The sequence below is a fragment of the Petromyzon marinus genome, chromosome 15 (genome assembly GCF_048934315.1).
Source record: "Petromyzon marinus isolate PM22_M1 ecotype Great Lakes invasive population chromosome 15, UKy_Petmar_22M1.pri1.0, whole genome shotgun sequence".
Lineage (NCBI taxonomy): Eukaryota > Metazoa > Chordata > Hyperoartia > Petromyzontiformes > Petromyzontidae > Petromyzon > Petromyzon marinus.
In genome coordinates this window covers 13,536,801-13,564,003 of record NC_133681.1, presented here as the reverse complement: position 1 = coordinate 13,564,003, position 27,203 = coordinate 13,536,801, and the positions used below count along the sequence as shown (strand labels likewise).

Genomic DNA, 27,203 nt, shown 5'->3' with positions numbered 1-27,203 from the left:
TGTGACCCCCTCCCCGCCCTGGACACTTCACCAACACGGACTGTCAACCGACTTGGTGAAGTATGGACAAACATCCTCCCCATCTCCAACACCGCTTGGGGAGGCCTTCATCCAGGAGCGCATTGACAAACAGCGGTTATGGTCTATCAATATTATATAATAGTGCTGTTTTATTAGATTTTTATTCACTAGGATTGTTTGCGTACCTTTTGTGGAAAATCCCCAACATTTAGGAAAACCCTCCGAAAGCTACCGAAAATAAATACATTGATCGTGATGTGAAGCCACTTAGTTTACAAATGCCTATGCTAGTGCCGTGTTACAGATACGGTTACACTGGTAATGTAAGCGGTGCTAATATGCAGCAAATGTAAACATTGTTATTCAGCGTAAACATTCAATAGAAAAACATATTTTCAATTGGCCGCTAAACTTCAGAGCCAGGAAAAATTGACGTGACTAACACGGTTACATGATTGGTGGGTTTTAATTAAATTACCATACCGAGGTTGTGGTAATTGCTTAATTCCCATCACTGTTAGGACAAAGATTAAAAGAGTTTAGAACTGATCTTTATTGTTTGACTAAAGTAGAGAGTGTGAGTTGTTGGTCTCCGTTAATCCTGACCCAACATTACCTAGTGGTCTAATTATTGAGGTAGCCTAGTGGCTATTTAAAGCGCAGCCTCGATTTTTTTGTACGTCATTTGATCTTGTGGACTAGGAGTGGAAGGATTGTGTGTCTGTGTTGTATGGAGGAAAAGAAGTGCTAACATGAATTTAAAAATGTGCTGCTTTAATTAAAATACGTTTTACATCGAGTAAATACAATTTCGATTTAAAGCTTTCGTGACTGCAGGGATTCATATTCTTGGTTAGAAGGGAAATAATAAAAATAAAACAATACAATTCTCACGACGTTTCGATTGCAACACAAAAAATCATCATCAGGTGTGAAAATCATCAGGTGTGAAAACCATACCTGATGATGATTGCTTGTGTCGCAATCGAAACGTCGTGATAATTGTATTGTTTTATTATTTTATTATTTTATTATTTCCCTTCTACGTGACTTTACCGAAATAATCGAGTAAATTAGTTGTTGGATGTATTATTTCGTTGTTTAATATTTCAACTTTTTACACATTCCTTTGTTCACTGTGTTCTGCTTCGAAAAACAATTCCATGTACTTGTATATCTGTCTGAGATTATAAAACTCTTCCAAAAACGGTGACATCATACCAAGTCTTCATACATTGTCGAAATTGCACACACAACACACAACTAAAGCAACATTTCCTAAGCTGTCTTTGCACAATGAAATACATTGATTCAAATAATAATATACTGCAACGCATTTACAACATTTAAATATTGACGGCCACTGTGACTTAGAATAAATGTGTTTCCGATGTAGCAGGTGACATCACATTAAATTAGCAACACTTTAAATAACCGCAAATTTGCTCTATATATTAGCTATATATGCATATTTTTTAAACATGTTAAGACAATTCAGCGATGTTATAATCTTTAAAAAAAAACTGAACACGTTCGTCAGCAACGCTGCCTTTTAAAGGAACAATATACCGTCGGTGATGTTGCTAGCAGTGACCCTTCATCGTACCACATGAAATGAATGGAACGGTTTCTTCACAGCGCTTCCATTTTTCGTGCCATAATTTCGACTGTCGTTTCTTTCTTTTAAGGACGTTTTCTGGACAAGGTTTTCTGAGCTTGTTTTGTTATCCGTGCTTGTGTGCCATGCGCCCAGTGCAATACTGTGTGTAGTTTTAACAGCACTGCCGGGGAGACTGCAAAGGAAAATCTGCTGCGGCTACCCCCCCCCCCCCCCCCCCCAACGTAGTTTTAGTTCAAGAACCCTCGTACAGAGCGCGGAGGCGGTCGGGTCAAGAGGGGGCGAGCGGGATCAGATGGGATGGAGCCTGAGCCACGGACTTGCCCCTTTGGGCAGAAAACTTAAGATGATGATGATGATGAAGAAGTCAAATCTGGACACTGTCACAACGCTGCTTGGAGGCAGCGGGGTCGGAGATGGATTCCGGCGGTTGGAGTACACGCGGCTTGGATCTTCGTGTGTCCTTGGAGCGACGAGCCAGAGAGAGCGAGGAAGGCCGGCCTTCCTCGCCTTCATCGCTCTCCCTTACCTTGTCGCTGCAGCTGGCAAACTCACCATTTCCTGTTCCCATTATTGACAAGCTTTAACAAAAAAAAAATTCCCCTGCGGACATCCTCGCTGCAGTGACAGCAACGGGGCAGATAAGCTTGGGGGAGGGGGGGGGGGAACTCCGCCGGCTCCCTTGCCCCCCCCCCCACCACCCGCTGGCGCTTCTCCTTCCCACTCTCTCCCTGCACCCCTCCTCCTCCTCCTGCCGCGGCCTCCTCGCTCCCAGACATCAAAGCGTCAGTCCCTGCTGTGGTTGACTTGTATTGCTTTCCGAAGATGCTGGCCAGAGCCCTTGTGTTGAAAGCTTCGCGGGCAGAGTCTGCGCAATGGGTCAGGTACAAGGCTGCGAATTGTTTGCGATTGGCAATAGCGGATCGGAGCCAGGGTCCGTGCAATTCTTTTTTTTTTGTTGTTAAAGCAGGGCGGGCAGCGCACGAGTGCTTGTTTACACCAGGTTCAGCTCTCTGGCGGAATGAGCGTTGCCAGTCCTTGGCTGTGTTGGCAGTGCGAGGGTAGACTGCACGCCAGCTTTGAGTCACTTAACTGAAGGATATAGGCTCTGGCGGGACGTCGGGGGGGATCGCACCCTGCTGCTTCAGTAGTTTGGTAATGCAAGGTGAGTTTGAAGTTTACACATTGTCTTTTGAAGGTAGGCTAACACGTGAGTTCGTGGAACGCCATGTTCTGCAGAGATTGTGTTTTATAGATGTGCATTAGCCACACGAGCACTGTGTTAACAGGAAAGTGTTAACCAGTCCACATCCATTTTATATTCGTATAAACTTGAGTGTATAACGAGTGCGGATTACATTCGGTGTAAAATATGTACGTGGCGTTATTAACTTTTGGCCTGGAGTTTCAGGTTAGGTGACTGTCTAAATTTGTAAATTGTTTCAAATGTGATTGATGTTTGTGAATTAATTAGATTTGCTGAGTTTGATTTTTTTTTGCTCAAGTAGCATAAATATTTACGCATCCAACTTTAAGATGAAAAATACATTATTTAGGGATACAACAGTTGGCAGTGCTACACACAAGTACAAAGAACAACAAAAAATCAACACATTCATTAGTAACACCATGGCCTTGAAAGGGAAATTATATAACAGGTGATAACAGGTGATGTTTCTGGCAATAGCGCCTCTTCATAGCACATACAGAGAGAGAGGGAGGATGTACTTTACACCATGGGACCAGATAAGGATGAACTGAAACATCACAATTGTATGATTGCACACTGGTATCATGTTGTATTTGTTATTGTTTTACATTTAGTGATTTAAAATTGATAAATTTACTTCGGCTGTGTGGTTTAATCGGGGGAATTTTAAATAACCCTTTTCATTTTATAATAATTGCATAAAAAAACTGATAGTAGTGGCACAATGCTGGACTGGATGCAATGACCTGAGTTTCATTCTCAACCATTGGCAAGTTGTATATCTAAACAGGCCCGGGACTCCACCACCTTTTGGCAACCCGTACTGATCATGAGGAAGCATGGTTAAACAGCTCCCATACGTTCATCCAGCAGCGGATCGTAAAATGACTATTGGTCGTGAAAGCCTCCGTGTAAAACTGAAAATATACACATTGGCGTCAAGGAAAATAAACTGTTTGCAGTAAAAAAAAAGTGTGCTTATAACATAATCACAAAAATAGTCTGGTAAAAATCCATGATCGAAGATCATGCGCGGTTCGCCGAAACAACAACAATCGGCGCGTGTCTTGCGCATAGCCCTAAATATATCTATACACCCTGGTGCTCTCATCGAGATAAACTCGACACAACCCCTGGGTATCCCGAAACCCAACTCTCCGTGGGCGAATGTGCCACCCGCCTAATCTGAAGTCGTCAAAACCAGCGGCAAAAGCTTGGCCACGCCGCTCAGGAGGGCTCAGTTTCCCCAGTGCACAAACGGAACGCGCACTATTGCGTGCTTTTGTCGTCAACAGCCATCTTCTATCGTCATCAACGGTCATCTCCTCACCTCCAAGAAGTCCAATATACATACATACATCCACTGCTTGATTGCACTTTTGGCATTTATCGTTGAGTAGATCTGTAAGGAAAATGCGGGCACAAGCAGCAATGGCATCTTGCGGACGAGCTTTTACATGCCGGAGAATATGTAGCAATGCCACGTGACCCATATGGATCGAAACATGAGCAGTGACAAAACAAAATGGAACAAGCTAAAACGTGCACAACGAAGCATGGGGAGATGCGTGCTGGGAATTCTGCGGAGAGACAAATTGAGGAAGACATGGATCGCAGGACAATTCAAAAGTCGTCATTTTCACTTGTAACACAAGTCATTGAGCTTGGGAAGGACCCATTTCCAGAAGGGTTAGTGTCTGGTGGATGAGACCAATGACAGAATGGGTGACATAACGAGGAACATGTCCCATCTGATACCATTGTGAGATCAGCTCATGTGCCGGTTAGCACAGTTGGCTGTGCAAGATAAGTTCTACATACATTAAAATACTTTGACATCACAGGACCACGAGGAATGGCGACTGCATGTGGAGGTCTTCATCCAGCAATGCATAGAACATGGTAGTTGATGACGATGATGACAATTGGCAGCACGAATGCCTATGTGTGAACCTATTGCCGGTTCATGTAAAAAAAAAAAACCCGAATTAAAATTGCTCTTCAGTATATAAGCCAATGTAAAGCAAGGGTGATTATCACCTGGGGTGTCCCATGCAACTGGCCACTGGTTATCGCAGAGGCTGGGTTGGATGGGTCACGTGTGGAAGGAAGCTGTGCCCTTCTATGACATTCCCTGAGTTATGGGCAGCCGGTATTGATTGTGCCTGTGTGAGAGAGATGTGCAAATCTCATCGTGACTGAGATTTATGCTGTGTTGTTTATGAGCCACACAGAGATGATTATTATTTTGTCTTTGTTATGAAACTCTGCTGCTCAGATGAGAAAAAAAAATGAATTGGCCATCGTCAAATGTTTCACCATAGTTGGGCATAGCTGGGAATGCGTTTGCATGTGAGCAAGTCTTTTCCATCAACTTTATTTAAACCAGGTGAGAGCCCATCTAGACGAATCGGATCCTTTTCAGGCGGGGGGGGGGGGGGACATAGGTCACATAGACCTGGGTCACAAAGCAGCGTCTGTCTAAACGAAACAATAAAAACACCATAGCGAAACCAACATTCGACAATTGCATTTTACATTTAATTTCCAAATGGATGAAAACACTTTTTTCAGCCGCATGTGCTCGAGTAAGCTGTTCGAAATCCACGTCTAAATTTGCACGGCAAAGCCCCTCTGTGGCTCGATGTTGGCTGGCACACTTTTTTTCTTTTGTGCAAGCGGCGGGTTGCGCTCGGGTATCTGTTGTTCCCCGGCGGCCCTCGCCCACGTCAGCTCCACATTTGGAGGGCCCCCCCCCCTCCCAACCCGGCAGCGGGCGACAGTGGGGAATCTTGGCGTAGGTGGAGTTTGCGTTCCAGCGTGCCACGGTCGCATCACCAGATGCTCCGTTATTGTTTATGTGCCGTGCGATGACTGCTGTGCCCCCCCCCCCCGCCTGCATGTTTTGTTCGCCGTCCAAACCCAGGCTCCCTTTGATTTACAATTCCGTGGGCACGCACGTGCGCGGGACGTGCGTTGCTCAGAAGTAGTTTTAATTAGCGCGGCAGTTGTAAAAATCCTCGCGCTCCTTCTATAAAACGGGGTAATTAATGCTGCCGTGCGCCATGCCAATGCCTCCACACCGTTTCTGATGTGGTTTGAGGTAATGGTCCAAGTGTGTAATGATGTCCTAGCAGATCTACATCATGTGAACATTACAGAAGAAAAAAAAAGATCGCAAAGTGATTTTGTTTGTAGCAGTCGGCCAGATCGGCTCGGGTGTATTGTCACCGTCTGCGTGCGCGTGCGTGCGTGCCGAATGTGTCCGCGGGTCAATACAACGGCGCTTTTGGAGCGTTTCGAAGTTTGGTATTAATCGCAGCAATCAGCTGGCGGTCAGCAAGGTTTCCCACTGAACACTGCGCGCGTCTTGATTGGAGCTAGGAATGCAGCTCAATATCGTTCGGTCAATTTAGGAATTGAGATTATCCCCCCAAGCACCACATCGGCAAAGGCCTCGTGCGCATCTGTGCTTGCACGGTTCGTGTATGCTGCCGCCACTGTGGTGCGTTGGCCGTTGTTAACGGTCGTTCGATGGCTGTATATTACGTAAAAAAAGAAGAGGTTTTGAGTATCCTGGCAGAAGGATGCCACAAACAAACAGACGAATGCAGATCCTTAAATATATTAAGCTCCGTCGCGGTCACTTCAAGTCACGTTCTACTGCAGACTCCCGAGTGTTTTTTTTCGTTGCTTAGTGACACGGGGCTCAACCGCGCTCGCCTGCCCCCTCGACAAGCAAGACCGGGAGGTCTTTTTTTCTCCTTCGAAGATAGGCGTTGGCCATTAGAGTTAATTACGCGATTTGGCTTGCGACTGCAGAGGTGCAAGCCGGTCGAGGCTCAGCGGACAGCATAGCGAGCCGTCACTGGCCGGTCCTCGCGACACGCGCGGTCGATCTTATGGTGGTGGATCCCATGGCCACCTCGTCACTGGCACGCACGGGACAAATGTGGGCACAGCTGAGCGATTTTTTTTTCTTCCCGATATTAAAACCATCGCACGAATCGCACGCTCTTGGAAGTGCCACGCGTCGCACGCTACGCGCACTCCCTGACGTCGTGGCAGCATTTGGCCGCTGATCCATCATTCGTGTGGTGGTCGATGTTCGGCAGCGTTCACAGATTCGAACAATCTTGATGGGAGCCACCACGTCAACCCTCCTGCATATGTATCATGCGCCCCATTGCTGAGTAAGCATACGACTGTGGTGGCAGGACATGAGAAGAACAGCCACTGATCATTTAACATTACCTAGTTGACGCGCGCTTTCTTATTGTGAATGGTGGCCTGTAAGTGAGTAATCCACATTTGTTTATAAGCTGAACAAGAAGACGAGTCTGCGTTAAAGCGTGTGAGAGCTTTGCGGCCGTGACGGACGGGGAGAGGGAAGCGTTTTTGTAACCGCTGATTTGCGGTGTCTGCTGGGTCATCTGTATCCGCCACCCCCCCCCGACCCCCATAGCATTGTACGAGTAAAATAATCCAGCAGGGCGCAGTTATTATTCTCGTGACGATAACTTTCGGGACAGCAGCCTCTTTGCTAAACAAGTGATACCTCCCAACTGCAGCAAGGAGATCATAGTCATCATAGGCCTGAAATTTCCTCATCTTGGCAATCGACTTCGGAAGGCACGGGCATAATTTAAGCCCATGGCAAAACGTCCGCAAATTTCACACTGATTTTGAATAGGGAACCCCACCCCCCCCACCCATGGTCGAGTTGATAACATCTCATCATCAACAGCCTTGATAATGCCAGTGCTGGACGAGGGCCTCTCCAAGTGGTCACCATCTCTCATGGACCTGCGATAAAACAATCCACCTATCCACCTGCACATGAGCTGATTTCATCTGCTCCATCTCCGTGATGGACGTCATCTCGGATGCGTTTCTTCTCTCGGCTGGTGACGTCTCACTCAATAGATAAGGGCCCGGTTGGCCCCACTTATTTTCACGAGTGCGTTTTTTTTCCCATTCTTTCCTTCCCGCAGCCACACTTTCGACTTTGAGTTCGTACATTTATTTTTAACCCGCAGTGTGAACCTCCGACGTTTGCAGTCCTGCTCGCAGCCCTGACTTTGGGTGGCAGCAGAGGCTGTGCCTTTTGAGCGGCGTCGACCCTCTCCGATGTGCGTGTTTTTTTTTCTTCGAGCCGTAACCGCAATCCCGTTTCGGCATTACTCTCTTGGCTGGCAGCTTCCCCGGGGAACTGAATTCACGTGAGACATCGCAACCTGAAAACACCGGAGCGCTGTACTGCGGCACATCCGTGAACATCTCCGCAGCGGTGGTGTGTTGGAAGCCACGCGCGCGTGCGCATTAAAGAAAGCTGACGCGGTCTGCTCTTCAACGTGCGCCCGTACCCTTTTTGTGTTGCAGGCGAAGAAGGCTCGACTTGACTCCGAGTCAGATGCCTCAGAGCCTCAAAAGGAGAGGTAAGGAACAATGTGGGGGGGGGGTGTGGGCCACGGGGTCATCCGTGCGTGTGTTCTCCCCTGACCTCATGAACCCAACAGAACTAGTGTTTGTGTTTCATATTTACACGGGACGTGAACCACAAGTTAGTTACTTTAACATTTACAAAGGGAAATTGCCTGCAACGTTAGTTCTTTTCTAAATATAAATCCTGAATTTAAAATATATATACGTCTGCCATTCATTTTAGTTGACTCGTATAGTGTATCGTGTCAGTAAATGTACAGCAACAAACCATACGTATAGATGTATGAATGCGTTGGTCTGGTGCATTGGTGGTACAGTCGTTTGTGCACTCGCTATGTATGAATCGAGCAAACCCGAGTTCACACCTCTGATTTGCACGTTTGGCTACGTACGTTGCGAAAGAAGTTCAACATACACTAACTGGCATGGTAAAGTATGGTAAAAAAAAAACAATACCAAAGGCAAACATGGTGTGGGGGGAGGCCTTCCTCCAGCAGTCGATTGATTAAAAAGGGGCTGTAAATAAATGTGTTTGTAACACTATGTAACACGATTTTTGTTCCTGGGTACTATATAATTAGTCTGGCAGTATGTGAAGATGCAATTGTTGCGCTGTCATTTGATCGCATGCCATTATGGTCCGCCCTTATTGGAACTTAAAAAAACCCACAGAAAAAGGCTACGTTTTGCAATGGCTTGTTCACCGTGCCGCCTTCCACGCCCCTTACGCTGGGTCACAATTTGACGAATGTATACGTGGACCTTGTTGGTTGTGGAAGGGGAAAAAAAAATAAAAGAAATAAAAAATGTGTTTGCTGTCACAAGTGTGGTTGAAAGCCGAGCGATACCATGTGTTTAATGCTCTCTTACCCTCTAGGCGGGAATAAAATAATACGTAGGCAATGGCGCTACGCGGGGGAAAATGTTACCACGCCGTGTTTTGCATTGTGGCGCATAAGCAAAGAGGGGCTTGCCGTGCCTCGCAAATGATGAACTTTGAACGTTGCAGCATTCAGTAGCCGAATGAAGTTTTCGGGGTGGTTCAGCGAGCGGCCTTCTCTGTGTGGGCCTCAAAGGCACGTCGTAAGGGCCATTGCTAATTTTTTTCAGAATATTTTTTTTAATATTCCTGGAACTTATCCACAGGGGTTTCTCTTTTTTTGTACTTTATTTACGTATCCGATGAACGGTACACTACAACAATAAACACACCGTCCAGCCTTGCAGGTCACACACGTCATGTTACAGGGTTTTTTTTTTATAAATCGGAAAAGGAAAGCCGACTTTTTTTTTTGTCTTTTGACACAGAACAGCATTACAGCGGATACATTAAAATAGCTTTGCACAAATATACCCCACACTGCTGTAAGGGGTAGATAAAAAAAAAACAATAAGTTACGAGAATATAACAACAAGTAATATTCATAAGACTCCAATAGTTTTTTTGTGTCCAAATTTAGCCATATATATTGCACAAAAAACAGTGCAACTAAATGTCTTTGGATGCACCCTGATCATCAGATCTTAGAAGCTAAGCAGGCTCAATTCTGGTTAACATTTTGATGACAGATTTCTGGGATTCTACATGTACTCTGGCGTCCTCCCACATGACAAACTTATCATTAATGGAACTGGCCAAACATCCAAATGCAGGGCGACATGGAGTGCATTATTATCATTTCGTTGACAAAGTGAGCCCTCCGTGGAATTAAATAATCCATATTTTATTTTAATTGAGAGTACATCTACTGTCAAGTTAGATTATGAATCCTTTATTTTAAAAGGAATACAGGTGTGCGCTTGTGCCTCCACGTTCATTAAGATAGCCCTACATTGTGTTGCGTAGTGAAAGCACATTTCTTCATTTTCTTCATCCATTGGTTTCTTTCCTTCCCATGATGCTCTGCTTGCTCATTGTTAAAATTAGCCGCAGATCGTCTTTGCAAAAAGCACGTGGCCTGAGAAGCTCCCTCGCCGCTGCTTGCACAACATTTTGCGGGTGGGGGGGGGGGATTGTGGGGGTTTGGGGAGGAGTACGTACGAATAGCGGCACATCTCTGTGCTGGCACATATTGTGACCATCTCCGCTTTGCTTTTCTTGGACTTGCCGTTGCTTTCATGTTGTCGGGTTTTTGCCCCGCTTTGCCACGCACGGCCGCCTCTGCGTGCTCTTCGCTGCCGCCAGCTGAGAAATATTTATTTGGCTCGGCGGTCAAGCGGCATCGATTTACGCGTCAAATCCAGCGCCCGCAGCAGCGCTCGGTTAAGCTCCCGCTCGTCCTCAGCCCCCGCTCGCGTTGTGAGCTTGTTCAAAATTTCCCTCGCGCGCCTCGGTTTGCGCGGCTCTGTGGCAACGCACGCGAATACGCTTGCGTGCATCCCTGCTCACTCTTGACTAACGTTATTAATGTTTCGAGCAGGAAGATGCAATGTGTAGCGATGAGATGGGAGCGCCTGCATGGTAACTTGTGATTTTCTAGTCTCTTCATAACGTGGACGTGAACCTGTTACCGTGCTGCAGTCTGATGGAGGATTTCTTATTCTGGTCTCTTTTATGCGGGTGCAATTATCCAGCGCTGCAGCCACTGTGGGTATACGGATCCCCTTCCCGCCCTCCCAGCATTTTCCCTCATGATTGCGAGACGCTCACAACATTTGAAAGCCTTGTTCAAATTTAAACTTTTATTAATCAGGGGATGTCTACGTCGATGGGCCATTCGCATGACTTTCTTTCATTAACTATGGGTTGTCGGTGCAGCACAAAGCACGGCAATAGTAATTAACGATAGCGTTAGCTACTACCGTGCGACTTTGCATCCGCAATCTAACTAAATGACCGCCGGGAACCATCGTCTCGTAGGGCACCCCCCAAATTCCAAAGTGTGGGTCGGGCTCCTGGGGCGCCCCCTCGTTCCCCGTGTCGCAAGCTCCCCCACGATCCCTTCGCTGCATTTAGCGATCACGTCGCTCCTCCGTTGGCGCGCACTCGCGTCTCTCCGCAGGTCTATGGAAATGCAGGAGATAGCCAGCCCGCCAAGTCATTTGAGTGGAAGCAGCGACTCTCCGGGCGGAGCGAAGATTGGCAGCTCGACCGTTACCACGAACTCCGTCACTCCTGATGGGACGGAAGGTGCGTGCCGTCGTACACCCCGCGCCTCCGATTATAGCACGGTTGGCTACGGTACGGTGTTTAAAAAGTTCAACGTGCATACGTACACAGCTTCCCGTTGCGTCTCATTGTGCAGCGGGCGTCAGCAACAACTGGGATGTGATCTCGCGGACTAATTTCTCTGTTTTTTGTTTGTGCTTTTTGTTTTGGTTCCATTTCTTAATTAGTTTATTCATTTTTCATTTTACTTGGTTGGTAGAGTTTCGATTTGCTTGGAAGTGGCTTTATTTGAGATTTGGTCCTTATACGTAATTAATATTCAGCATTATGGGATGCTATGTGTATGAATTACGCTATATAAAATAAAAGTATTATTATTATTAATTGTACAGAAGGTATTTCGTGCCATCACGATGGTTTGTGAGAAATGCAATTAGAAGTAGACAAACAGGGTTCAGTTAACTGCATAAAATAAATTAAATAATATTAATAACATTTTGGTTAATGAGATCATGGACTATTTTTTTTATTCCTGGTGTTTGTTGTTTGGTAGCAACAAAAACAATGTCCTTTTATTCATTATAAACACAATTTAGTTTCCCAGTTTAACATACGGTGTTTCTGAAATAGTTGATATTTTGTTTGGTGCTCTTATTGACATGGCTTTCAAAGTACATTTTTATCTTTTGAGAGAAATGTTTAAGTTTTACTACAGCCATTGGCTTACGCATTGATAGATACAGTGAGGGAAAAAAGTATTTGATCCCCTGCTGATTTTGTACGTTTGCCCACTGACAAAGAAATTATCAGTCTATAATTTTAATAGAAGGTTTATTTGAACAGTGAGAGACAAAATAACAGCAACAAAAATCCAGAAAAACGCATTTCAAAATGTTATAAATTGATTCGCATTTTAATGAGGGAAATAAGTATTTGACCCCCTCTCAATCAGAAAGATTTCTGGCTCCCAGGTGTCTTTTATACAGGTAACGAGCTGAGATTAGGAGAACACTCTTAAAGGGAGTGCTCCTAATCTCAGCTTGTTACCTGTATAAAAGACACCTGTCCACAGAAGCAATCAATCAATCAGATTCCAAACTCTCCACCATGGCCGAGACCAAAGAGCTCTCCAAGGATGTCAGGGACAAGATTGTAGACCTACACAAGGCTGGAATGGGCTACAAGACCATTGTCAAGCAGCTTGGTGAGAAGCTGCCAACAGTTGGTGCGATTATTCGCAAATGGAAGAAACACAAAAGAACTGTCAGTCTCCCTCGGCCTGGGGCTCCATGCAAGATCTCACCTCGTGGAGTTGCAATGATAATGAGAACGGTGAGGAATCAGCCCAGAACTACACGGGAGGATCTTATCAATGATCTCAAGGCAGCTGGAACCATAGTCACCAAGAAAACAATTGGTAACACACTACGCTGTGAAGGACTGAAGTTTGCCAATGAACATCTGAATGATTCAGAGGACAACTGGGTGAAAGTGTTGTGGTCAGATGAGACCAAAATGGAGCTCTTTTGCATCAACTCAACTCGCCGTGTTTGGAGGAGCAGGAATGCTGCCTATGACCCCAAGAACACCATCCCCACCGTCAAACATGGAGGTGTAAACATTATTGCTTTGGAAGTGTTTTTCTGCCCAGGGGACAGGACAACTTCACCGCATCAAAGGGACAATGGACGGGGCCATGTACCGTCAAATTTTGGGTGAGAACCTCCTTCCCTCAGCCAGGGCATTGAAAATGGGTCGTGGATGGGTATTCCAGCATGACAATGACCCAAAAACACACGGCCAAAGCAACAAAGGAGTGGTTCAAGAAGAAGCACATTAAGGTCCTGGAGTGGCCTAGCCAGTCTCCAGACCTTAATCCCATAGAAAATCTGTGGAGGGAGCTGAAGGTTCGAGTTGCCAAACGTCAGCCTCGAAACCTTAATGACTTGGAGAAGATCTGCAAAGAGGAGTGGGACAAAATCCCTCCTGAGATGTGTGTAAACCTGGTGGCCAACTACAAGAAACGTTTGACCTCTGTGATTGCCAACAAGGGTTTTGCCACCAAGTACTAAGTCATGTTTTGCAGAGGGGTCATACTTATTTCCTTCATTAAAATGCCAATCAATTTATAACATTTTTGACATGTGTTTTTCTGGATTTTGTTGTTGTTATTCTGTCTCTCACTGTTCAAATAAACCTACCATTAATATTATAGACTGATCATTTCTTTGTCAGTGGGCAAACGTACAAAATCAACAGGGGATCAAATACTTTTTTCCCTCACTGTACATGCCCTTGACAAAATGCAAACTTACACGTAATCAAATGAAATCTGCTTCATTAAAATCATTGCACCATTTGCCACATTTCCTAAACATTTACGCAGTGTATGTAACGTGTGTGCACCTTTCATTTGCTTTTCCATGCCTCGTGTGTTCCTCATAAACCGCTGCGGGATGTACGGAAGACTTTCAGCGATCTCGAGCAGAGAAAAAGCGAAAACATAATATTTTGTCTCATTTATTTTTTTTTTTTTAGGGGAGAACATGACAATGCTAAACACGGCAGACTGGGCTCTAAGCTGTAACTCGCAGGCAGTCTCTGCGAGTGCCAACCTGTCTGGTACCGGCCTCACATCCCCCGTGTGCAGTTTGTGCATCGAGTGCCGTGCAAAGCCTGAGCTTGTGCATAGAGACCCCGCTTCCCTTATACATGAAACAGCATTCCTCCCTGCGCTGCCTAATCGCAACAGCTGTGCTCTGCTGGCCGCTGCTGCCGCCGCTGCTGCTGCGTGTCCCTTAACCGTGTGCCAGAGAGAGGCTTCCCGCACGCGGGCCGAACTGCCGTGTTTTCTTTTCGTCAGAGGCCCTCTTTTGTGCCACGCTTTGTTTTCGACGAGTTTAGCGCAATGGAGTCTTGTTTGGTGAATGTTGCACCCCTGATTGGATGTGCAGAAAGGGTGCGTTATCGTTTGTGTGCGGTGTGGGGTTGTTTTGCTGTGAGAATCTTTTTTTTTCTTTCCGATGCTAATGTTGTGTGCCTTGCCAGCTGCTTGGACATCTGTACAAATTTGAATGAATTCAAAGCTGCTTGACTGTAAATTGCTTATAAATTCAAATTCGAACTGTGACCCTTGAAAAAAAGACGACATCGTACATCTGGTGACGCGTAGGTCTCCCAGTTTAATATTTCCATAAACAAACCAGGACTGTCATTGGCTGAGCAATTGCAGCATTCACTCTATCTCAAAATCCCATCTGATTAACTGCTTGGGTAAGAAATAATTGAAAATAACTTTAAGCCATTGTGCATGTGATGGCGCGTTCCCAAAGTCAGTTTCTCCATATTCTTTTTGCTACATTTTAAAATACTTGGACACGTGTTCCCACAGTCACGCACACGAATGCACATGCACACACATTGAAACAGCTTTTAAAACAAACATCTTCCTCTTCATACTCTTTGGTAAAGTCACATAGATCGAAAAATTATATATTCGTGACTTTACCTAAAGACCCAAAGAGTGAATTCCTGCAGTTACGAAAGCTTTAAGTCAAAATCTTCCACTTTCTTATTCGGTGAGGAGATAAAACATTAAGCAGCATGTTTTCAATATATTTATTTGTGTCAAAATGCTGCCTGAAGGCCAAAAAGGTTTTTTTTTTTACGTAATGATAAGTTACGTTTTTTTTGCTTAATTTTTCAATTATACTGCCTCTGTCATTACCCCCTCTATTTGGAAGTCATTGCTTCCTCCATGAATGGCAACTCCTGGCACAGCAGACATTTCTACTTTCCGCATCCGATGGAGGGGGATTTTTTGTTGTTGTTGTTGTGAGAACTGCAGCGATTTGGGGCCAAATCTAATTTAAGCCAAATGGATGTGGGAGTTAATCAGGATGATTGAGTGAAGTGGGGGGAGACATTTTTTCATAATAATAATTAAATGTACCGTCTCGGTGTAGGCAAGTTGGAAAATTTAATTTGGCAACCACATTACTTCTGAGGATTTTTTCTGTGGGGTTCTGTCTTGACACGCGAATGTTTGCTTTTTACATGGTCTAGTAAGTGACTGATAGGTTTAACAAAGGTGTAGCATGGGCAGTTGGTTCTGCCAAAACGCTGTTTACTTGAGCTAAATTACGTCACCTGTTAAGTTATATTATTTACGTAACCGACATTTACAATTAAACACATTTTTACACCTCTTTAAAATGTTTTGGATAGGGAAAATATCTATCGTTTGGCGCGCCATGGTAAATTGTTCGGAGATTCGGCAGACAATTCAAAGCTCTTTCCGAGCATGGGGCATTTAAAAGTTATGGATTTGCACAGCGAGTGTTGATCATTTGATGTAGAGACGGTCGGTGAACAAACTTTTAGTACCTTTTCAGTGGCAAGCTCCTTGGTTTTCTAGAGCTGCCGGTTTCAACTTGTGTCCAATTTTCTTACAAAGTACGGTTTGTGAAGACACCTGCAACACATGGCCAGATGAGTAGCTATGTCAGCTCTGCATCATTTATTTGGTTGCAGTACATAAGTAATAAAGCTGTTTATTTAACCAGTAAAGCCTCACCGAGTTCAAAGACTTTTTCAGTAGATCCCAACATTGGGTTGTTTGGCTAATCTCATTCACGAATGTTTCGCGTGTGGTATGGAACCGGAGTATTCTGGAGCCAACCCACATGAGGAGGTAACGCTCAAAGCTTCACAACAGATTCCAAAATCCACTGCTGTCCTCTAGCCACCTTCAGGCGGCCTCGTAGTCCAAGCCTGCAACACCCGATATACCCAGGAAGTCTCCCATCCAAGTACCACGTGGCTCAACCCTGCGTAACTTTTGAGATGGGATAAGATCAGCACAACTCGGAGTGATTTGGTCATCGGCAAAATTGGTGATTCTGTCCTCCAGCACAGTCGTTTTTTGTGCTTGTGAGCCCTATATATATAGAACATAGATGGACTCGTCCATCTAAACAAACTGTCAAATCGCTATCCGTGGTGCTAACGTTTAAAAATAAATAAATACAAACCGCCACTTCTTTCAAATATTCTTACCGTTGGTTTTCACACCTGATGATGACTGCTTGTGTTGCAGTCGAAACGTCGTGATAATTTTATTGTTTATATATTTTATTATTTTATTGTTCCCTTCAACGTGACTTTACTGAAAGAACCAAGAATATATAGCAATTGTAATGTGTATTTTTTTTCTTTAGGCCTTGTTGGTGCCAAAGAAGCTGTAGGTCTGACGTCTAATGTTTCAAGCACAACTAATTCGCATTTAATCGATGCTCTTGCTACTTAAAAAAAACTGAGAACTATATATTGGCGTGCCAAGGTGTTTGGGTTAGCTTCCAAAGAGAACACATTCACTGTAGTTCACCGATTCTGCCTTTGTGCGCGTGACGGTGTCGCGGGTACCCACGTTGGTCCAGATTGAAAACTGTCGACTTATATCGCCCCGGCACCAACTGCCACTGCAGAGAACCATCCACTGAAGCAGAAACAACTCTTGATGCAGCACGTAGCCAGCCTAATCACACCAGGTTCAAGGGGCTGTCTATCTAGCCACATTGGAACAAATGCTGCTCGAGGCACTTTGATGATTTCCCCTGGGGTCCAGCCTTAGTTTTGGAACAACTTTGTTGCATCTCTTGTGCTAAGCACTGTCCCACAGCCTAGTGAATTTGGACGTACGATTGAAAGCCACTTTCACCCTCAGCTGTGGCCGTTTTAAGAAGTCGGTATAATTACAAGCTTTACTTATCAGCGGGCGAAAGCAAAGAGAATGGATCTGTAGGTTGTTGGGGAGTGTCTCGTGGAAATTAAATAAATCTGCGATTCGCTTTCTGCATTAGTAGGAGTGTAACTATTCACCCCCACGAGATGCAATTGTCGTGTTTCCTTGTGATTCTTTTCCAGAATATATGTTTTTTCAGCTTTGTCGGGAATGACGGGGCCTCTCGGGGCTAGAGGGGTCTCGTGAAGCCATTACTTATAACGTATTCCTATCGCAAAACAACTTGATTCTTAAACAAGCCCTTCAGTCTGTCTCGTGAACTTCAGAATCGACATTAGTCGATCGGTCAGTGCATCGGCAGAGCTACGAGTACCGAGCTGACCTGGTTTTGTCGCTTGAGGGAAATATCGGCGGGACAGTTATTTGGCTTAACACCATAACATTTATTTACTTACTTGCCTTTTTTGTTTGTTTTAAAAGCACATGCATATGAATGCAGCACTTCACTTTATTATGGATAACCGGAACGATAGCATTCATTGTCATAATTAGGTCACACAGCTGTGCGTGGCATTAATGAACAATCCCGTATTCTTAGCCTGTCTCAACAACATTGCGTTGTTCACAATCTTTAACGTTGGTTGAATTATTTTATGGGCCCAGACCCGCTGGGCTCCTGGTATTGGTATTGTCCATGAATTCCACGCGTGTCTCAGCTTCCTAGCCGTGATCTGGGCCATTGTTGCCGTTGACACCCAACCAAAACGTTTGATGTGCAGACACCTGAATGACGAGGTAGCACACGGCGACTGAGAAATAGATGTTATGCAGCATGTTCCCATACGGTTTAACAGCGCACACCCCGTTGACCCTGGAAAGTCTCATCGAGTCTTGAGACTCTCTTTCAGGAAGGCTATTTGACACATTCCTTCCGTGAGTTTGGCTTCACTTGGGTTGCAAACCGGAGCACCCAGAGACATCCCAAGTACTACATGCGAGGGAATAATGCTGAAAGCTCCACACCGATGGATTCAAGGATCCTTTGCGGAACTTCGATCTTTTGGCCACCTTGTAGCCCAAGTCTATTAGGCCTGGTATTCATTCCCAAGTAGTTTCCCATCTGAGTTCGAACCACACTCCCACTTTGCTTGGCTTCCTTGAGTCGATATTCGTGTAGTTTGGGAACACTGTCTACAGTATCAATGTGTACTTCTTCAAATGCAATAATACGTATCGCATGAATTAAATCCTCATAATCTTCTTAAATTCCATGTGAAAATGACAACTTTTACTTGAAGACTGAACAGCATCATCAATTACTAGACCATATATATTTTTATGTTTTACTGCATGCAAATTGTACGGACTGACGATGCGTGTATTAATGGCCGGGAATGCTTGTTTACGTTTTCCTTCCTGCAGTTAAAACAGAACCAATGAGCAACAGTGACATCCCTGCATCCACAGGAGACGCCTCGTTAGACAGCTATTCGAGTTCAGGTGTGTGGTCACAAATGCCGTTATTCTTATATCCATAATAGTCTGTCGGCCAAAGCAGAAATTGGTACCATCTAAGGTAGCAAAATGGTAGTACCGCCAATTTATTTATATATTGCTAATAATAGTGGATGATTAAAGAACGCAATGATCTTAAATGGTTACCAAATAATTCACGGTTGTTGGCGGCATAAAAGAATTGGAACCACTGATGGTACCACCTGAGGTGGCATAACTTCAAAGTGAAATATCTGGTCTGGGCCAACCTCCCAATTAGCACGGTTGGCTGCGTACGGTGCGAAAGAAGTTCAACATACATACATACATGGACCATAGTGTACAGCAGGGCGAGACTTGAGGTATTAACATTGGAATCGCACAAAGAAGAATCCCTGATGCTTATAGGAATCATCTAGCATGCAATAATCAGAATAAATCACACTTCTTTGAGTAATTTCTTCGTTCTAGTTACCGTGTATGCTTTCCGGCAAATTCCTTCAGAAATACATTGCTTTAAAGAAAGATGCAATCCAACAAACAAATATATTTGTCGTTGATGCAACAGATGTTGATTCATAAGCTTTGTTAATCGTAAGAAAAACACTTTAAAATCAAGGACGGGTGCATAGCACTTGATTGATATCACTGCAGTGGTACGGTGTGATGTCAGTGTAATGGTGGACATCCTCATATATATATACTTTATTTCACTCTTGTCTCACTGACAAAGCTTCAATGTTATATTGGAAAGGCCCAGCCAGTTGCCTGCTTATTACAACACAGTGCAGACACTAAGATGTCACTCACAAGCGCTGGACATTATGTGGCCAGGGGCACAGCCACAGTCCAGAATGTTAATTTAGCTGTTTCCGCCTATTCACCATCGCACATTTGTCCCTGCCAAAAACGCCAGGAGTCGGGCAAAACGAGCGTCTGCCCGGTTAAGTAACGAACGGCCGATTGTTCGTTCAACCGTCCACTGAGCCCACATGTCGGAGGGGGATTTGTATTGCGCTGAATAGTTTCAAAGCTGAGGATCACACATTTGCAGTTCCGGTTGGATTGGCTTGGCGTTTGCCCGTGGTGCGCACGCAAGCGAGAGCGGAGAGCGCGAGAGACGCCCACCGAGTGTTAGGCGGCTAATGGAAATAGCCGCGAAATCATTGCACGCCGGGCGCAGATGAGTGGGGATTGCACTGCAGACCCTAAAAGTCGCCGCCGAGCGTTCCGCCGCCGCCGCCGCCGCCGCCTCCTCCTCCTCGGCCGCGTACCCTCAGCTGCCCGCAGCTTTGATCGTGCACGTTTAGGAGCAGCCTTAGCATAGCAAGGTTTTATCCCTGAAAAAATAATTGGAACGTCTCCTGGCGGGTTTCTGCGGCTGTGCAGTTAATTTCCACACGCTCCCCCCCCCCACACCCCCACAGTGGCGCAGCTCTGTTTATTGATTATATCGGTTCAATGGGTGCTCTGTTGAGCACATTCTTTTAAAATAAATACGTGAAATACATAATAATATGTAGATCATTATACGTATGTCACTTGCATGTTCGTTCGCAGGGTTAAATTGTGGACTGCAAGTTGGTGCTGTGAACATTAAAAAGCCACGATTAATTTTATCTGCATCATTAACGTGTTGTCCTCGTAGTCCTTGCAATTCCGCAGGGCTCTACGTAATAATCTGTTGGCCACATTGTTTTACCCGCAATAATTTTCTTGACTGCCGAGTGCCGCATGCTACCGTCGATTTAGTGCTACGTTTGATTGCTTTTGAGAAATGAGACCCTAAAAGAAACAAATGTTGAACTATGTGCATTTGGCATATAAGCTGTGATTTTCTGCAATGAAAGGGCGCGGACCTTTGTTGGCAGTTAAAACCAGAATCGTTCAGCTTTGCTCTTGGGAAGGAGGTCCCAGACTCGGTTTAATTCTGTGATTTTTTTTCTCCTTTCCTTCATTCCAAACAGCTATCGCCAGCAGCGGCTACAGTCCAAGACAAACACACCAGTATTCCCCGCAGATTTACTCATCAAAGTAAGGGCCGCGCTTGCTTTTCTCTTGGTGCACTTGAGGGGTTTGTGCCCCCCCTTTTCAAGCCTCGGCCTGTTGTTTCACAAAGATAAAGCGACTAATGGTATTCCAGTGGTGTCTAAGACTCCAGTGCACTTCTGAACGGGTTGCATGAAGCTTTCTATGACAAGTGATGCTCATAAAGATTAACTGCTTTTGGCAATTGTATTTTGACGTGTTGGCATGTTTCAACAACGAAATTCTGTGTGTTATAATGGCTAATGAGTTTGGCAGTTGGGTAGCAGCAGCGGGCTAGCAAATGCGCAACAAAGTGCTGCTCCATTTAATAATGTAATGTCTTGTCCAGCCCTCTGTCAATCCACTGCTAGATGAAGGCCTCCCCTCCACTTGCCTTGCCGGCCATGGAGGTTGTTTGACCATACGTCCATTGCTGGTCAGTGTTGTTTTGGTGAAGGTTGGTGGTGGTCCAGGACCATTTGAGATATTGCTCACCACTTATGTTGGTTACAGGGTTCATAGCACAGTGTGCGAACCACTTCACTGCTGCATTTCTCTCTAGTGCGATAGATTAATTGATCGATTCAATGCCATTTGGTTAAATAAGCTCTGTGAGCATATTTTTTATAAGAGCACAATGATATAGAAATGCTTTGTTACATTAACCAAAAAATGCACGTAGTCGCGCACGTTTGCCCATGTTTAGAATTTAAGAAAATAACTTTAAAAATGTAGTTCTAGCATAGCAAAATATCACTTTGTCTTGTTAATTATTATTATCCATCTTGTCAGCGTGGTGTGAAAAACAGCACATGCACCCAATACAAAAAATTCTAAAAAGAGAGAAATTAAAAGCCCTCAAGTCTAATAATAGAACCATATTGTCCATTACTAATTGGATACAGGCTACCGTATTACACAAGGGCATTCGTTCCCCGCCGAATATTTGGCTCGGCGTAAAGATTTTTAGTTTGGCGAGGGGTTAAAGGTCACATGCTTAACTTCAAACAGTTGCACACAAAAAATGTAGTGGAACACCCCGAGTCTCCTCGGCCAGCTGTGACGTTGACTGATGCCAGGTTTTTCTGCGCGCGTCCGACTTGTTCCAGTAGCAGGTCATACCCCCACATTCTGTCAGCACCACCCGCCCAGCCCATGGCTACCTACGCGGGGCAGCCGCAGTACCCAGCGGTGATGGCCCAGGCCGCTCCCTACAGCACGTACACGCAGCCCGGGCAGCACTATGGTCTGCCGTCGTACGGTGAGCATCTCTCCACGTCTCTGTCCGGTGTGCCTATCGGGGTTGTGCGGCGTGTGTTGTATGGCGCGATGCCCGATAACGTCCGACGTTTCCGCTCCATGTGCCGCCGGGAGCTTCTTTGGGGAACCATTTTGTGTTCCGTTTTAGGAATAACTCGCTTCCTTTTGTTGTGCATCGTGACCGCCGGTGTTTTGCTGCGCGACCTGGGAGCTTCTGCGTGGCCCGAATTGTTCAGTTCAGGAACAATACAACCCGAAAACACGTTGGACAGACAAAAGAGCATAACCGCGAAATCCTACGCGGTGGCATCTCTCAGAGTCTCTCCTGTCCAACCAATGCCAGCACGATTGCTGGCACGACTACACACGTGACCCGTGGCTGGGAGAAGTGGAGGCTGGGTCCTGCTCTGCCTTTGTTTTAATCGTGATTTGCAGTGAGGGGTGCCACTGCTTTTGCGGCCAGAAATGCCAATGAGGCATGCAGTATATGTCGATCGCCGACCACCTCCCCAGCGACTGACGCCGAGCCGTCGCTATCACGTTACAGTTAAAGGCATGTTTATTAAACGGTGGTAATTAAACGATTGGTTGAACGAGAACATTGTCTTAATTGTGCAAAGTTGATCGTGTCATTCGAATATTATGCCGCTATCATCATTTGTGTTTTCACCGAGAGTTCAATATTACTGCAAGTGCAACGTTCGGTGAGACAAATTGACCGAACTTAAACATACGAGTTCATAAATGCGTGTTTCGTCATGGTTTATTTTCTTTTGTTACCGTTTATAATAAGGAATACAATCAGTCGCTGTTCTTTTTAACAGAGACCTGACCGGTACACAGAACAGCTCATCCACTGTTAAGGGGAGAATATAAACTGTGATCATACACTTTCAAATAAGAGCAGCCATTTGCCAAGGATGCAATGTTAGCTTAGGAAGAAACTTGTTCCAAGAGGCATCCAGAAGAGAGACGAAGCTGACGTAACAACTTCAGACATTGTACAAGCAAGGTGGAGTGTGGACATAGCCAACACGGACGGGTGGTGGAGAGTGGCTGAAGATGATTAGTGGCTATGATTGTCGACGACGAGGATGATGGTTGGCGACGTGGACTTGTTGGTTGTGCAAAATATCAGCTGATGCACTGTGGGCAGGGATCAAGACGGAGGGCGGTTTGCTGCAGGGTCAGACGGCCGGCCAGGCGGGCTACCTCACTACGTACGGAGCTGGCTTCAGTGTGCCCCAGCCCGGACAGACGGCATACTCGTATCAGATGCAAGGTCAGTATTATTTGAGCGTCAGCAATAATGATAATTAGTATATGTTGATGATAAATAGAATAAACGACCCAAGCCACCTTCGTCTATGGTGGACAAACCCCCCCCCCCCCCCCAATGACGAGTAAAAATGTGCAGTCGTTTAATCAATGTGTCTCACTGGTATCATTGTTGGGTGGGGGTGCGGGGAGGAGGTAAGGCATGGTGGCATCAATTACATTTGCGTCTATTCGTGTATTTACGTTGCATCAATTACATTTGCATCTATCCGTGTATTTGCGTGTATTTACGTTTGCTGCACGTGAGCTCAGAAGCGGCGAGTCTTGCAAAGTTGACGCCGTGCCTGAAGTTAGGGTTACTGCTCCTTGGGCCCGATAGACGGGCCGCACCATTTGGTTTGAATTCTTGTAGGTGGGTAGGTTTTGTTGGGATCGGCTTGAAGCTTTAACGTCATGTGGTGACTGCTCTCTTGAGTATCTGTGGTAAATATTGAATGATTAAAACCTAAATATCATCGCCTTCCTCAACAACGAGCATGTTAAATTTCGATCTAAAGCTTTCGTGACTGCAGGGATTCATCTTCTTGGTTCTTTCGGTAAAGTCACGTAGAATGGAAATACAATAATAAAAATAAAACATTTTATTATGTTTTATTTGTATTGTTTTATTTCCATTCTACGTGACTTTACAGAACCAAGAAGACGAGCATGTTGCTTTGGGGGGGGGGGGCGTTGCCATATTTAACCATTGTTGAAATTCCTTAATTTCACACTGCAAAGCAGTGTGTCCTAAGAATTGTATAGAATTCACCTTTAATTTGGTGTGTATTTCACTTTTGTACGTTTACAATGAAGTGATCTGTTCAGATTTCCACATGGCACGGTGGTAAACCTGCAAACGGATCATGACTCAGATGTATTTTTAGACGTTTTTTCCTCGCTGCCAGACGTAACGCTTATTAATAGCAGAGCTGAGACGTAAGTGCATCAGGGAAATTCGATAAAAGCACCTCTTCAAAGTGTGCAGTCGGTGACATATACAGTATATTAGTGTAATATTGAAAAGGAACGTTTTTTCACCAAAGCAACATGTGCAATATTGCCACACTAGGAGAGGCCTTTTTTTAGCGCAAAAATTTAATACAAGTGGGGAGAAAAATAAAAATCTGGACTGTGGTGCTCAGGGTGTAAGGTATAAAATCCCAGCGGGTTTCCACTATGACCAACCCTTGTATATCGACGTGGAGTTTAAAGCCTAGGCAATGAAACTCTGGACGTTCCGATGCAGCCAAGAGGTACACACATGCCCCGAATGCAGCACACATGGCGCCTCGCATCCCCAGCCTCTGTTTTCACGTGCGCGTGCCAGATTGTCGCAGGTGCGTTTTTGTTGCAGGCCCTTATAAGCGGCGTGGCCGCGAGTTTTGTTATGCTTGAGCTGTGCCGTCGAGAGAGTCACTTCTGCCAGGGTTACGTGTCTTGTTGACGCGCGCAAAGCAAGAGTTTCAGCGTCGGCCTGTGGGACGATGGATGGGGGGGGGGGGGGCCTCTTTATGCCGCCGCGCCGGCATAAAAAAATAAAATAAAAATAGCACCGCGGTACGTTTTTACGTTTCCACAGTTGCGCTCTATAACTCTCTCCACCGGGCTTTCGTGTCGTACCGCCTGGTTGTTCGGAATGCCGTCCGGCGTTTCGCTCCCGAGAGCTGGGCACTTCCATCGTGCCGCACATCACACAGCACGCACCTTCTATGGAGTGCTGCAACTGCCGACGCTTGCTGCGACGTTACGTTCAAAATAGTGAGGGCCGCCATCGTCGAAAGAAGGGACATAGCAGGACATGTCGCCATTGTTGGCCCGGAAGCAGTGGTGTAATTTCTGTTCCCGTGAAGGTGACCAGTCTGTCCACAGGAATGCCACTGTTGGCTTCTCATCTAGTGATGGAGCCTCCCGAAGCGGGACTCTTTTACTGACGCTGGTGACATGATGGGTCAAGTTGACCCCCGATCGGCCGTATTAATTCGAATATTGAGTCCCAATTGCTCTGGCGGTGGAGTTGTGTCGCAGGGAGATATTAATTACATTATCCCGCCTTTCAGTAACAATGCATGCGTAAGCAAAGTGGTACTCGATGTTCATCTCATGTCTGCCAAAGTATACCAATATTGACACAAAGGGACCTTTCTTTTATACATATAAAAAAAATATTTGGAAACCTTTGGCTATTTTAAAATATTTGAAAGAAAAAGGTTGTTTGTCGCACAACCAGCTGTGCTAACGTTTCATGCTAGACTGGAGGACGAGTTTATTTAGTCGCATGAACAAAAGTGTAAAGGGATAACGAGTGTAGGACTGTAATGGAGGCAACAAAAACACATGAGAGAAGCCCCCCACGCTCTTGACCAGCTGGTGTAGTGAGAGCTGTCTGAATCCCATTGGTCAAGTGGCATAATTAGCGGTTAAGTCTGTCACAATTCCCATGAAAGTAAAAATACTCGACTTTGTAAAATTTAAAGACGTCGACTGTGTATACATCTCGACTTTAAGCCTTCGTGACTGCAGGAATTAATATTCTTTGGGTGTTTCGGTAAGGCCACATAGAAAAATAATAAAAATCTGACGACGTTTCGATCGCAACACAAGCAATCGTCATCAGGTGAAAAAAACATTTGAAAAAAATGGCTATTTAAATTTAATTTTTTTTTAATATTTGCTTCACCTGATGACTATTGCTTGTGTTGCGATCAAAACGTCGTCATATATATTTTTTTTATTTTTCTATCTACGTGGATTTACCGAAAGACCCAAAGGCATGTGTACACATTTTGAATTAAAGAGGTGGAGAGCAGTGGCGCACGACACTATGAACCTGAGAAAACTTGAGTTTGATTCCAAGCCATGGCTAACAATAGTAACGTGTGCGATAACTGAAACAATCCAAGCCCCCCCCCCCACCTCTCTCCTCCACCTTGCCTTCACCAACCCACATTGACAGGCATATTGAAGTATGGGCAATGTTTTGGGGATGTTTTTTTTACCCAGGAGTGGATTGACATTAAGGTTGTACATTAGTTTATTATGTACTAGCTGTACTACCCGGCTTCGCCCGGGACTTGGATCCACCACGCCCGGCCGCCTTTGTCTCCCCAGTGGCGATGTTCACACACCACAGCAGTTACTCGTTTTGAGGCTGAGTCGACCTAGGGAAGGCCCAGGACCGGTTAAAATAATCGTCACTGGTGGTGGCCGTGAGCGGGAATCGAACTCGGGTCGCCGGGTTCGTAGCGCGGCGCGCTAACCGCTACACTACAATGCGTTACGCTTCCACGTGTGCGGGTCACGTGACGGATTTGACGTCACAGCTCACTTGCCGTACAAAAAATAAATGCATTATTGAGCTCCCCCCCCAAAATAAAAACCCACAAAAGTGTATTTTAATAATGTTTGCATGGTGTACAGTCTGGAAAGTACCCATATGGCAAATTTCAAGTTTGTTGCATGTCGGGAAGTACACTAAACATTTTGAACCGACACACATTCACAACTTTGCCTTTTATATAAATGGAGATTATATTTATTGCATTTTCAAAAACCTTTGGGGTTTTGGGTGATTTTTAGTTTTAAACAGCTCACAGAATGTTTAATTTTCACTTTTAGTTTAAGCTGCATAACGTGGTTGTGCAATGTTATTAAGTGATTATCAGGTAACACACTGAGTTGGCAAATTTTACACATCAAAAACTTGTGTTGGGAATTTTCATCGTGTTAGTTTTTTTTAATTTTCATCGCGTTAAAAAAAGCGTATTAATATTGGATATTAATGCGGGAAGGCGTCACAAAAGTGTCCAAAGACTTTAAAAGAGGGTTCTTCGTGCAATGTTTGGCCGGATTCATCAGCGAGAGGAGTTTTGCACGTCTGAACGAAACCGGAGAAAACCTTTCGGTAAAGTAACGTATGTAGAAATAAAAAATAAAATAAACCACGACGTTTCGATCG

At 45.0% G+C, this 27,203-nt stretch overlaps 1 protein-coding gene across 19 annotated transcripts in view; it reads left to right on the top strand.

Annotated features, from left to right (window-relative positions):
- The window catches only part of LOC116942691 (protein phosphatase EYA1-like), a 153,949-nt gene that overhangs the window by 73,774 nt on the left and 52,972 nt on the right, over window positions 1-27,203 (top strand). For 9 of the 19 annotated variants that reach the window (XM_076067299.1, XM_032954933.2, XM_076067298.1 and 6 more), the window contains 7 exons: window positions 8,232-8,287; window positions 11,297-11,424; window positions 13,942-14,025; window positions 18,569-18,646; window positions 20,608-20,674; window positions 21,778-21,929; window positions 23,085-23,210. In XM_076067299.1, coding sequence (XP_075923414.1) covers window positions 8,232-8,287; window positions 11,297-11,424; window positions 13,942-14,025; window positions 18,569-18,646; window positions 20,608-20,674; window positions 21,778-21,929; window positions 23,085-23,210 — 691 coding nt within the window. Of the gene's footprint in view, window positions 1-2,406; window positions 2,805-8,231; window positions 8,288-11,296; window positions 11,425-13,941; window positions 14,026-18,568; window positions 18,647-20,607; window positions 20,675-21,777; window positions 21,930-23,084; window positions 23,211-27,203 lie in introns of those variants that run through there. The other 10 variants (XM_076067306.1, XM_076067310.1, XM_076067309.1 and 7 more) reach the window with 6 other exon arrangements.